The 14,452-nt window shown below is 32.4% G+C and overlaps 1 protein-coding gene and 1 non-coding gene across 12 annotated transcripts in view; both read left to right on the plus strand.

Moving 5' to 3' along the window:
- The window catches only part of Dmd (dystrophin), a 2,242,690-nt gene that overhangs the window by 1,448,261 nt on the left and 779,977 nt on the right, over positions 1-14,452 (plus strand). For all 11 annotated transcript variants that reach the window (XM_052732199.1, XM_052732319.1, XM_052732309.1 and 8 more), the window contains 2 exons: positions 1,744-1,885; positions 4,027-4,176. In XM_052732199.1, the coding sequence (XP_052588159.1) occupies positions 1,744-1,885; positions 4,027-4,176 (292 nt within the window). The remainder of the gene's footprint in view (positions 1-1,743; positions 1,886-4,026; positions 4,177-14,452) is intronic.
- LOC128118408 (U6 spliceosomal RNA) lies at positions 4,346-4,452 on the plus strand. The gene has a single exon (XR_008221190.1). It is a non-coding gene; the product is annotated as a U6 spliceosomal RNA (small nuclear RNA).

Genomic DNA, 14,452 nt, shown 5'->3' on the forward strand with positions numbered 1-14,452 from the left:
GGGCGGTGGTGGCGCACGCCTTTAATCCCAGCACTCGGGAGGCAGAGCCAGGCGGATCTCTGTGAGTTCGAGGCCAGCCTGGACTACCAAGTGAGTTCCAGGAAAGGCGCAAAGCTACACAGAGAAACCCTGTCTCGAAAAACCAAAAAAAAAAATAAATAAAATAAAAAAAAATAAAAGTGGACAAGAAAAAAGTGAAATACATAAATGTTTGAGAGTTAAGAAGAGGAAGGATAAGAATATTTTATAGATAAATATTACTCAATAAATAAAATTGGGCAAAACACACACACAGTTCAAAATTCCCAGCAAACATTACTGCAAAAACAGAGACTACTGAAAAACTTTGATACTACTTCTCATATGATGGGATATCCTCAAGATAAGGCATATTATATAATGATTTCTAGCAATAAATATCCTCAAAGGCAGTAAATTATCAATAAACATTCATTAACTTGATGCAAAATATCAATTATTAAGTAAATGTTTAAAGTATAGAAACAACCCAAATCGCATCAACACTCATCTTGAATAATATTGATTACTATATATCCAAGAGAATGAATAAACAACAAAACATGTGTAGAATTATAAACATAAATTTTAGTTAAAAATGCAAGACATAAAAAATGACATATGGTATTATTACCTTTGCATAATGCTTACATTACAAAATGATCAAGGTGACAGATTACCGGATATATTTGAAGTTAGAGATAATGAGAAGGAAGCAGGGTATATTTTATAACAATCTATTTCTTTCTCCATATAGTAAGTCTAAGTTTTACATTTTCATAGAGCTATATATTTATATATGTACATTTTTATATGTATATTATACTTCAAAAGGCTCCCATGAAATCTCTCAAAAGATGACAAAAGCAAATGTAAGACATTTTAAATATGAACCATTCTGCCTACCCATAAGTCCTTCAATCCAATATCTAAAAGTGAATTTATGGCTAAGTAAAAAGCATACAACACATGCATTTATATAATTAAAAACAGCCACTAGGATATAATAAATTATAAGTCATTTCTGTTATTTTTGTCTCTTTTCAGAAAAGACTGTCAAAGTTTGGAAACACTTGCCTAGTGTTTTTCTTTTATACCCTTGCTTGTACTTTCATCAATTAATTTGCCATAAAATATTCTTCAATTAGGTCTTTTGTGAAACCCGCAGCATCACATTATGTATTTGTACTACTGCAGTAGTTTTCCCAAAGAGAAAAATTTGCACACCTCCAGCCAGAAAGAAATACTACGCCTCAAGACATTCTTGCTTGTCATAGATGGGAACCTCATACACCATGGCCACAGATGCTGCTAAATACCTTACAATATAATATGACAGCCACTCACAAGCAAGAATTTTCTAATGTTGAGTGTTGCCACAGCCTAGGTAGTGAAGCCTTCCTCAAATGTAATAACATAGGATATTGGAATTTTTAAAACATTACTATCTTGAGCAATTTTTGTTGTATTTGAAATATTAAAATGACTTTGTTCAAAGTGAATGAAACTCTTAAAGATAATTCATATATTATGGATATCTCTTATATTGTTTGTTTCTAACATCAATTATAAATACTTTATTGAATATCTTTTTTACATATCTTTTTTATTAAGAAAGTTTTTATTCATTTTACATACCAATCACAGAAGAGAGAGATCTGTTTGTTTGTTTTTTAAACCTTGACAGGTATGCCATTTACAATAATTTTATTATTCTTTCCACAGGATTGAAGAACAAAAGAATGTCTTGTCAGAATTTCAAAAAGATTTAAATGAATTTGTTTTGTGGTTGGAAGAAGCAGATAACATCACTAATACTCCACTTGGAAATGAAGAGCAGCTAAAAGAAAAGCTTGAACAAGTGAAGGTAATTTTGTATACAAAAATACCCAGGGCCTATTTGTATAAAGCACATACAAATCTATTTTAATGTGTTGAATTATTGATTTGCTGTCCATTATGCTATCTGTAGTATTTATCAATGTGTTTTCCTGCCAGCCTTAATTTCTCTTTACTAAATGAATGCCAATCTACATACATGTGTGTGCATTTAGAAACACATTTTCTTTATACATGCATAGTGTATGGTGGTTATTTTGAAAACTAACTTAAAATTCTTAAAATTCATTTTAGACTTGTTTCAGGATTATACAATTCAAATGATTTTGAGAATTGAAGAGCAAAGCGTGAAATCAAAATATCTATATGTAAATGGGAACAACTTTACAATCTGCTTTAAGCTTCATTGCTGAGGACTGTGAGCCTCACTAAAGAAGCAAAACATTTCTTAGTGAAGATATTCGTTTTCAAATTAACATTACTTCAGCTACTAGCTAAAGGTTTTACATTAACCTAAAGTAGGGTTTAGCTTTAGTATACTTTATGTGAATACCAAAATCATCACACTGGTTCATTTTACATACTGGTTAAATAGACACACAGTGTATTCAAGAGAATTTTTATAATATCTACTATTACCTCACCTGGCTCATTGATGTAACCTAATTGTACAGATAATTTAATTTTTCTGGTTTTAGTTTTAGAAAAGGAAGATTTTGGGAACTGTATTATTTTAATTCATAAAGGAAAGAGGAATGAAAATTAATATTTTATCAGTGTCAAATATTAGATTTATTTACAACTCTAATTTTATTTAATCTTCATATGAATCTTTGTAACAGGTTGTTATACTTGTCATTGTAGATGGTTATACAATAAAATGGAAATAGAATTATTTATCAATGATTCAGTTTGTTTATTCAAGTATATTATATTTCAAATGGATCCTATTTCTTTGAATGAAAAAAATAAAAATTACATCCTATCATGGATAGAGTACAAAGTAAAACAGTTTACTATTCAGTAAACAAATATTGAAGATACACTGAATATCAGATATTATACTATTTATTTGACATTTCAGTACTGAAAGTTAGTGAGACATTTGTATACCATTGCACCCTTGGGAAAAAAACAAGCCCAGTCCATTCTTGGAAAGCCATCTTTCCTGAATATATTGAGTGTCATATGTAGAACTGTAATTGATAGTTCATTTTATGGACATATTTGGCAACATTCATTTATGAATAAATGTGCATTGATTTTTTGTTCTCCTTGGACAACCTATATAATATTGTCCAAAAGAACTTTGTATAAAGATATAAGGTCTTCATTTTCTGTTTCTGTAACAATTAACTATATGTGCCTTTTGAAAAATGACTTGTATGAACAACTGAGGAAGTTTTATACTGTGTTGAATTTTAGTAGCTACTCTATTGGATGTTGAATTTCTCAATAAAATGTAGTTATAACTATCATGGTGGTTTTTTGGACCTAGGGGGAAAGGGAATAACAATATGTTGCTAAATGGAAGATTATAAATTTAAATTCCAAGGTGAATTTCTCTGTTTGAATTACTACTCTATTACTTATTAGTCTTGTGTCCTTGTAACTTATATTTAAATCTCCTGTCTCAGTTTTCTTCTATACAAAGTGACAATAATAATGCTTCAGATAGTTATTAGTAGTTATACTTCATATTATTTTTTTTCCATATGTAGAGATGAACTGAGATAATATATGTAAAGAGATCAGCACAGTGTCTGAGAGCATGTATATGATAACTTGGTATCTACTCATAGGTGTAATGTTGTATGTTATGACATGCTAAAATACCTGAGTGTTTGATGGAGTTACTCACATTGTTCTCTTTCTGATAAAGCATACATTTTTGGAATGACTGCTTACTGCTCAACATCTCATCTAACACTTTGCATTTTAAAACACTCTCAAATGAATAAAATGATGTAGGTATATGTAGGGAGGTTTATCTAATTAGAATCAGATGTGCCCATCAGCTCTGTGCTCTGTGGAAGTATTTGCTACTTCATGTGCTGGTGGACCTTCAGTCAAGACGTTTCACTTTGTTGGAGTAATCAATAAAGGTGACACAGAAGTAGTTGGAGTTGCACTGTAATTCATTTTAAATGTTGTATTTGTCTGTTCCAGTTACTGGCAGAGGAGTTGCCCCTGCGCCAAGGAATTCTAAAACAATTAAATGAAACAGGAAAAGCAGTACTTTTAAGTGCTCCCATAAGACCAGAAGAGCAAGATAAACTTGAAAATAAGCTCAAGCAGACAAATCTCCAGTGGATAAAGGTAAGACATTAACCATCTTCTCTGCCACATGTGTTAACTGTTGCAAGTGTTTGTGTTTACTTTGTTTCTTGAGTGTATTCTTGTAAGGAAGCAGAGTTGGGGATTATTGTTTTGGTTTGTAACCTGACTATCTGATTTGGCTGTATAGTTTGCTATAAAAGGAAAGCAAGTGCTCACTTCGGCAGCACATATACTAAAATTGGAACGATACAGAGAAGATTAGCATGGCCCCGGCGCAAGGATGACACGCAAATTCGTGAAGCGTTCCATATTTTTGAACCCGTGGCTGATATGTAGAACTGAATTGTATTGCAAAATAAATTTAAAAAAAAAAAAAGAAATACCAGTGTCACTTAGGAAGTGTTTTTAAATCAAATATTTTCATTCAAATATTTTAAAGTAGATAAATTGATGAATGATTTAATTCTGAGTAAATCAGAATCTAAGTTACAGTTACCTTTATTTTTATCAATTTGTCATGATTCAGAATGCAAAATTATGAGCATGTATCAAACCAATGGTGAATTAAATGCCTATGGTATACTCAAAAAAAAAAAAAAAAGGAAAGCAATTTGTGATAGTGGATGACTTTGCATTAATGATCAATGTCCAAGTGTGCACCAATACTTTTTTGAAAAATTGTTTCATATGTTGAAACATTGATAAAGCAATTAAATTGAAGTGAGGTGAGTAGCTGGTGTTTTTTCCAGTCCCAACCGGGCCCACAGCCATCCAGACCCAAATAAACACACAGATACTTATATTATTTAAACTGTTTGGCCTAATGGCTCAGGCTTCTTGCTATTTAGTTCTTATATCTTAAATTAACCCATTTCTATTAATCTGTAAGTTGCCATGGGGCTTGTGGCTTACCGGTACTTTACATCTTGCTTATCATGGCTGTGGCTGGCAGCGTCCCCTGACTCAGCCTTCCTGTTTCCAGAATACTCTTCTCTGCTTATCTTGCCTATACTTTCTGCCTGGCTACTGGCCAATCAGCACTTTATTTATTGATCAATCAGAGCAACATTTCACAGCATACAGATATCCACAGCAGAGGTGTTCAAGCTCAGCAAGTATTTTGATGCAGAATTACTGTTTTAGACCAAGAATATAGACTTAAGTGATAATCAATGCATGGTAATATTCTCAAAATTGTATTTAATTTCCAGTTACCTTACTTGCAAGTCTTTGTCTTTCCACCCAGGACACATGTTAACATTGATGTAAAATACAAAATGTTCAGCAATTTAATACATATTTGAAAAACAAATTGTACACAAAAATTTATATTGCAATCCAAATACTTTTGATCCAGTAGCATTTATTTATTTATTCAAAGGAAATATTTCTCTACTGTATAATTGTTACAAATCTGTAATGTGTCAAATGAATATCCATGTATGTATCTGCTTCCATTTTGTTTGTTTATCAACCAGGACTGCAATAGCTCAGTGACAACTCTTACAGTCTTTGTTGTTTTTTAACATGGTTCATTGATATATAATTAACCCTGTCATAAAATCTATCTATTTAAATTATATAGTGCAATAGTTTTGCTTTATTATATAAAATCATTCATAAAACATTTATATCACCAAATTTGTCAAGTAAGCAATTTATTATAAAATTCCTTGGAATTGACTAGAACCATTATCATAATCATCATTTGTTCCTAAAATTTTCCATCACCTCACATCATATCCCCTTTTCTTCTTTAGAAAGAGATTGACTATGACCATTAACAATTCATAACCAACCCCATTAAATGAAAACAAACATTCATAAAATAATATTTTGAGAATTTGGGCATAGTTTTCTAGACTGCTTACTGCTGATTGGGGATGCTGGTAGTCTTATGGAGACCTGAGAAAATTTGAGTTAATGACCAAGTCCTGGGAAGATCATCTATAACTTTTATTGATAGATATCACCTGTCAAGGTTCAGGAGGTCTCCCTTTATCAAGCCTGATCCATACTAACCTGGAACAAATCCACAGCCTCTTGTTTCCTGTGGAAACAAAAGCAAAACCTCTTCTCCAAAGCACTTTTCATTTCCAGTTGAAAAATACATTTTTGACCTTTTAAGGTTAAGACATTCTTAAATTATCTAGGTTGGTATATTTCATCAGTCCCTCATTCATTTCCATGTCTAACAATGAAAGCAACACATATTCACAGCATATAGAAAGACCATCCCACAGCAGGGTTTGAGTTTAGTTTTGCTTGTCAAGAAGTATTAATCCTTAGTACTTTCCATTAGTAACAAATGGAAAGCCATTGATCATATTCTACTATTAAAATAAACTAGGAATAAATTTCCACTTAATATCTCCATCTCCTCAATTTTAACCTACTAATTTTTTTTTTTTTTTTTTTTGGTTTTTCGACACAGGGTTTCTCTGTGTAGCTTTGTGCCTTTCCTGGAACTCGCTTTGGAGACCAGGCTGGCCTTGAACTCACAGAGATCCGCCTGGCTCTGCCTCCCGAGTGCTGGGATTAAAGGCATGTGCCACCACCGCCTGGCTAACGTACTTCTTGACTCTATTCATCATGGTATCTTCCCTTTCAGCTTCTGCCAGGTTGCTTTCTCCCTTTACCTAAGACAGCTTCTCCCATATGTCATATACCCCTTAAATGTTTTCTCCAAATTTGCTTTTAACCTTCAAAAATGTTTTGAAACATCTTCAGTTTTTATAAGCTTTCTACTGTGTTATTTACCATATATAATACATGTTAACTTTCTTTCCATCCATAGTATATAGGAAATTTTAATCCTTGAAACTGGAAACAAATCTGTTCCTAGAAGATACTGAAGAACTGTAATTTTCATGTAATACAAAAATGGCTTCTTTCAAAATGGCACAATTGCCTTTTATAAACTGGTTGTTAGTCATCACCACCTATCGAAAATGAGAGGTATAAAGAAGTTATATAGAACAGAACACTGTTATTTGAAAAAAAATAATTGAATCTTCAAATTCTGTCAGGTTATTTATTGTATTCTAAAATTAATGATGTGGAAGTTCTTGTAACAGATCATTTTTATGACTGATAAAATATGTAGGAGCTAAAATAAGTACTGTTTTGTGATATTACAATGAAAATTCATATTTAGAACTCTATAATTCAAGGAAGTAGATATTTGAAAATAATCATTTGAGACATCATATTTCCTCTCAGTTATGTGAATGATAAGAGTAAAATTTTTTCAGGAGAATAGCCTCCTAATGAAAAATGGAAAAGTTCTTTGTTTGATTATGTCAAAATATCCATATTAAAACATAGATAATTATATCTAACATGATATATTGGTGATTTAAATTTTGTAGTCTTATCATGGTACAAAGAAAACCACTACTATAGGACAAGTCCAAGGAGGAGAAATATTTCAAATTGTTATACAATATCTAAGTACATCTTGATATAACAAAGGGAACAGAAAAATTATAATGATAGGAAATGTTAGATACAAAAACATTACAGCTTTGTGGATTGTAAAACATAAGGTTGTATCACTTCTACAACAAAATAAAAACACGACTTTTGTGTTAGAAAATGAAAACTAAAGCAATGACAACATTTGGCATAGATTTATACTGCTACAAAACAATAACATATTTGCCTCTACCAGAATTCAGTTTTTCAATGCTATGCCTTTGAATAAAATTATAAATTTAAAGTGGTAATTCCAGGAGGTTCCATTCTGCATGTGTTGCCAATCTACCAATTATTTACACACCTTTATATTTCAATACTGAATAAAGAAAGCAGTAATGAGAGGCAGTACAAATGTTTCTTGATTTGTACATGAGTATTTCCTGATAAGCCCATGAAATGTGAAAACATACATGGAAAATTAATTTCATACACATAATTTACTAAATATTGTAGTTTAATCTAATGTGTAAAAAAATATTGAGAACACTTGCATTACCTTTCACTAGGTGAAATCACCTGATACAAAACCTATTTTTACAACAATCTGTTGACTATATCATGTACTTTTGAGTATTATACTGCAAGTGAAAACCAAAATGGTTGTGTGAGTACTATTTTACAAGATTATAGTAAAAAGAAAATTACAAGTTGAACCGCTGTAAATTGAGAACCATTTGCTGTTGCTGTGATAAATTGGTAGACGCTACAATAAATTCATTGTAAAAATTTGTTAGCTTATTTTGCTCTGGGTAATTTATCTTTAATGGAGTATAGGCAAACATTGTTTTAAGGCAAATATAGCCATTAGTTTAAATTATGGACACTGTCAAATAAGCATCATCTGGGGGGTACACTAACTTTTGTCTAAGATACAACTTTACATTTGTTTTCTTTAACAATAATATACTATTAGTTTACACCACATTATGATCCTTCATTATGTTTAAATCACATTCTATCTTACTTTTCTTTAAATGAAAAGGTGAAAATATAGAACTTTGTAGGTTCCAGATTAGTCAGTTGAAAGAAGCTTTGTGAAGCTAAGTTACACATCTTCCAGATTCCTGATGCCAGCTTCTGGAAAGACTCTGTGACTTTTAAGACCAATATTGTCTTAGTTACTGTTTTTATTACAGTGAGTAGGCACCATGACCACAGTAACTTTTACAAAGGAAACATTTAATTTAGGTGGCTTGCTTACACTTTCAGAGGTTCAGTTCATTATCATCACAAAGAGGAGCATGGCAGTGTGCAGGCAGATGTCCTGCTGGAGCTGCATCTTGGCTTGCAGGCAACAGGAAGTAGATTGGCAGTCACACTGAGGGAAGCTTTAGCAAAAGAGATCTCAAAGCCCACCCCGACAGTGACACACTTCTTCCAATAAGGCCACACCAACCAATAGTGACACTCCCCTTAGGCGCCATTTTTTTCAAACCACTACAAATAGAGTTCTCTATTGAGAGATAAGTGTTTCCAAAATAAATACTACTTTTTAGGCATTTAGTGAAACTCCATTGGCTTTCTTGTATATATAATATACTAGAAACAAAGGAAATACAAGTATTGTCATTTCATCCCACTATTATTTTAATGTTAAGGAAAATGATCTAATTTCTTTAAAATAAGTCATAAAATGCTTCTTTGTTGAAAACTGGATTCTGTGTTTCATAATAGTGTATCTCTACTGTAAAACAGTTACTATTGTATAATATAGGAAAACATGCATATAGTTTTATATATAGTTTTATTTAGGCAATTTTATACACATTATATTTTCCTATTATTCATAATAAATATGATTGCATTTCATAAAACTAAATTTCGTTTCATATTTTTTCATTTATAGTTACTTATATTACTGTTTTAATTCTTTACTCTCATGATAGTATAAAGTAATACACTGACTGAAACATTTGACAGACACAATTAATAAATTGTCCTACAAAGTGAACTTAAGTTAAGTATATCTTCCTAGAAAAATCTGATTTACTTTACCCAGAAAAAAATAGGTTTAAAATCATGTATCTTCAAGCTTAGAATAAAAGTACTTTTATAATAGTGCTGAAATTACTTTCCAATGAAATCACAAAATAAAAACCATGAAAGTAAATGCATAGTTAAATTCTTAAACCAGAACATTTTCTAAAGTACACTACTAACTGTATCTAAATTACCAGAAATTTGGTTCATTTTATATTGACCTCTAATCATACTATTGTCAAATATCTATCCAAGGAGTAAACATTTTAATGACATTCTTTCGTTCATGTCAATGAAAGAATTTAAATTGTTGGTCTTTTTTCAGGTACATTTGCCATGTAATGTCAGTCATTAGTAGTCATTACTACAAATGTAGAAAGTAAACTGTAGAAAATTGCATAAAACAAAACCTTAGCTATTCCACTCCTTGCTAAAATATGGATCATGCTCCAGTCAATTTTCTATCACAGTATGGTGATTTTTAGATGGTGTTAGTAGTGATCACTCACTCTATACCCTGCTATAATTTTTTTAACTAAAGAAGAAAAATTTTTCACTAGAATTGTTACCATGTTTACTGGTATTTATGGTGCCCATAAAAGACTTTATAATATATAGTAGAAATGATGATAAATAGCTCACTGAGATAGAGGTAACAGCAAAGATCAGGTTATTCCAAAGGATATTTGATGTGATCATAATATTCCCTGATAAAGCATATGTAGCCGAATTTCTAAATGGTCTTATTAAATAAAAAACACAGAGCCAGAAATTTGGGTTAAAGCCTTAGAGAGATCAGGGAAATACGGAAAGACATCAGCTAACCTCACCTCATCTCACCAACTCCACAGCTTCCAAAGAGAAGGACTTCCTGTCTGCCCAGTCTTATATGCCTTGTTTTTCTGCCCTCTCATTGGCTCTTAGCCCAGCTACCTCACTTCCTTTTCCTACACAGCTCTGTCACTGTCTGTCTGTCTTTACAGTCCTCCAGGTCTCTATGGTTGGTATTGGGATTAAAGGTGTATATCACCATGCTTGGCTCTGTTCCCTAGTGTGGCCTTGAACACACAGAGATCCTGCCTGCTAAGGTATAGGCAAAATTCTAAACCATCTGATTAAGTAAGAAACACAGTGCCAAATACAGATTTAAAAGCCCAAGAGATCCAAGCACTAGCGAAGAGCCAAGACCACCTTTTTTTACCACTCGTTGCCCTCCTTCCCCTGAGAGAGACCTTCCTGTGTCTCTTGTGTTTTATTGCTTTCCTATTCTGTCTTCTCATTGGCTCTAAGCCCAGCCACATGACTTCCTTGTCACTGCCTGTCTATACAGACCTCCTGGTCTCTATGGTTGGAGCTGGGATTAAAGACTCAAGGGTCACCACGTTTGTCTGTGTCCTTGACCACGCAGACTCTCCTGCCATATGATCAGATTAAGAGCATGGGCTACTACCACCTGACTTCTATTCCTGGCTTGCTAGTAATCTCTGATCTCCCAGGCAAACTTTATTTATTAACATACAAATAAAATCACATTTCAGTATAATTAAAATATCACCACACTAAGGGATTAAGGGTGTGTTCTGCCTGATCTCTTAGTTTAGTTAAAATGGCTGGTCTTTTCCCCCTGACCTCTAGGTGAGCTTTATTTATTAACGCACAAATAAAATATCATCACATTTCAGCACAAATAAAATATCACCACAAGTATATTTGTGACACAGTCTATGTAGTCCTTTATTTTATAAATCTGTGAGCTGAAATGGTAATATATCAGAAAAATGATGCTCACTTGGTTAGTGGGTATATAGTCTGATGGTTTTTTAAATCTGTCATCTGGAATATTTCTTGATGTACTTAATTTTCATGAGCTTATTTATTTATTCCTTCACTATCTAATGAGTGAATATGTATCACATGCTATTCTAAGCATATCATTATCAATTTCTATTCTTGTGTTATTTAAAGGACATGCATAATTTTATGGGCCATGGTCTTATAAATATTCATATCTCTAATTTATAGTTATTAGATAGGTTGAAGCTGAAAGTTGGGGAATGGAGTGGTAATTTAGTGTTTATAAGATGGTTGTCCTTGACTTTGAATCCTATAAAAATGGACACTGTGATGGTTTTATTACTTGAATATATCTCAATTTGCCTGAACTTTCCCACTTTTGCCTGCTCTCACATTACAATTTTTAATAGTCCCTCTTTTTGTTTTTGTGGTTACCCAGTTTTAAATCTAAAAGATCTACAGAAGGTCATCCTCTTTATGAGAACAAACATCAGGCTCTTAGAGATGGGTTCATTACAGTTCTCAATAGCTATAATTGTAATTATTGCTAATGCTCTTACAACCAGCAGCATTATCTACCTTCTAGACATTTCATGACATTAACAAGATTGGCCTGTCTAAGAAACTTGATTGTCATTATTGCAAAATTAGTCACTCTGTCAACAAGGTAAATTTGTAAGAATATATCTTTTTATAATCTACTAGCTATTGGGATTTTGGACATTAAAATATGGATTGGATAATTTATGAAGAAAAAGTGAGTAATGTTGATGAGAAAGTGATTTTCTGTGTTCATTAATGATTAATGATACATTATGTGTTCTGATGATTATCAGGTGTGTGGTATTATACCTTTCCTAGACATACCTCATTTATTTCACTTCTCAATTCAAATAACAATAGATCTAGTCTTGCCAGCTTATAGGGGAAATTCAATGTGTGCAATGAGTAACATAGTACGTGCTGCAATTTCATTGCATAAAACAGTTAATTATAAGTGTAGGAGTAGTGTAAAATGCTAAAATTTAAAGACAAAGTACATCATTCTGTCTGAAACAACTTAATCAAATAGTAATAACTATGGCTATTGAAGAGAAACCTGAGTTAGGAATGAAAGGGCTGTTGTGAGGAGCATTCAAGGAACTAAAACAAAAAATTGGCCCTAATAGAAAGCACAAAGACTTTTCAGCCAGTGACTCCCCATTCCACTGGTATTGACTTAAAAAAAATCTTACCAAGTAGCATTTTATATGAAAAGAGCTGGACAATATTGAGTTTTTCTCTTCACATATTTAATAAGCCCAAGCAGACACTATTGTATATATACACCAACTGTGTATGCATATAATAACTGTGAACCTACCTCATTTGACTTTTTAACCTTGAATATATGTGCATATGATTCACTGGACTGGCTCTAACTCAGGAATCCAGACCTCATACTCCTTCTCTTCTCTTCAGTCTTGATGTTGACAGAGTGATTTGGAGAAAGTTATACTGCTGTCAGATACTGTTTATTAGGGAATTTCCACTAATATGCTTTGTTCAAGCAATGCTATTTTTGAATTAGATAGATGAAAACTTAGTATGTATTATACAATACTGATATTTGTGCTATGATTCATTTACATATGAAATTTTTCCTTTCATCACTATGTACATACTGAGAATGTATATCCAACATGAAAAATGTATTCTTTAAGTTTGCTATGGTTCACACTTTATTTAAAATGTAACATTTTCTAGTAAAAATAGATTTTATTATCTTGGCAAACTCTCTTTCCTGTTCACAATAGATTTAAATGAGAAAAAGAGTATTATAATGATGAAAAGAAAATGAGGAGAAAAATTTCATGATTCTTGACCTTCAGTATAACATTTTTAAAGTCCTTTATTAGCACAAATGTGTTTGCCCTGTGGCAGTGAATTTGAGACAGTAGAAAAAATCATACAATAGAAAAGGATTTTGCCAATACACAATGATTTTTCCCCTTTGTTTCTGCAGGACTTTTTCTTACTAGATTATATGACATCAAGTCTAAAACTAGAAGGGCTTTCTTTCTTCTTAATGATTTAATAATCTTGAATTCAATGGAGGCTTTTACATACTGACTACTTAAACTGAACCGTAATAAGGAAAGAAGATTAAAGGCCATATTTAAGGATACAGATTGTAAATTCTAACCTAGTTTCATTTATTATATCACCTGAAAAGCTAATATGTAATGTGAAAATAAAATAACAGGGCTATTTTTATAAAAGGTCAGAATCATACCCAAAATGAACATTTTAGTGAATCCTTTATACTTATACATCAAGATATGTTAGTTTATTTATGTACCAAAAAAGGAATTTAATACTAAATCCTGACTACTATATGCATGTTAGCTGACCCCTAGTACTTCAAACTGGAGAAAAGGGACACTGACCAGAGGATGTATTCTGTTTTTGTCATAGACCACCTGCCAGGGCTTATAACAGATCTGTAATGGATTTCTTACCTTTTATTGTGTAGTAAATGGATTGATAGATTGTGCCTGTGGCCAATGAACCATGAAACCCCTGGTTTGGAGAAAAGAGTTTATCACACTTTGATGTTATTTCTGTCTTGTGTCAGCTGAGAAGGATGAGCTAGATTATCTGCAAGTAAGTTGGCTGCCGAAAGCAGCATTGCCCTCATTTATTCCCCTCATGTAGTTCAAGGCGGGGCTGCTGTGTGGCTTCTGAAGGGGTGATCGGGCCCTGATGGGGAAATTTTGGTTTTCTGCCTTTGAATCTGCTTGCTGGTGTTAGAACTAATTATCAAACCTCAGAGAGATTCTTTCATTGTTTGTTGCTAGAGAAAATCAATCTCTTTTGCTTTACAAGTTAAAGTATTTTGGCGGAATGATGCCATTCTGATTTGTGAACATTTTCAGTTATCACTGGAAAGAGTTTAGTTCATCTTTGGCATGCTTGATCAAGTGTAGAGGAAAATGGGTAGACCAGAAAATGGGCCAGAAACCAAAGTACAAGGTTACTTCAAGAAACTTCATTTGTTTTGATAGTAGCGATATGTAGG

This window comes from Peromyscus californicus, unplaced genomic scaffold, assembly GCF_007827085.1.
Source record: "Peromyscus californicus insignis strain IS unplaced genomic scaffold, ASM782708v3 Scaffold_10__1_contigs__length_136768540, whole genome shotgun sequence".
Taxonomy (NCBI): Eukaryota; Metazoa; Chordata; class Mammalia; order Rodentia; family Cricetidae; genus Peromyscus; species Peromyscus californicus.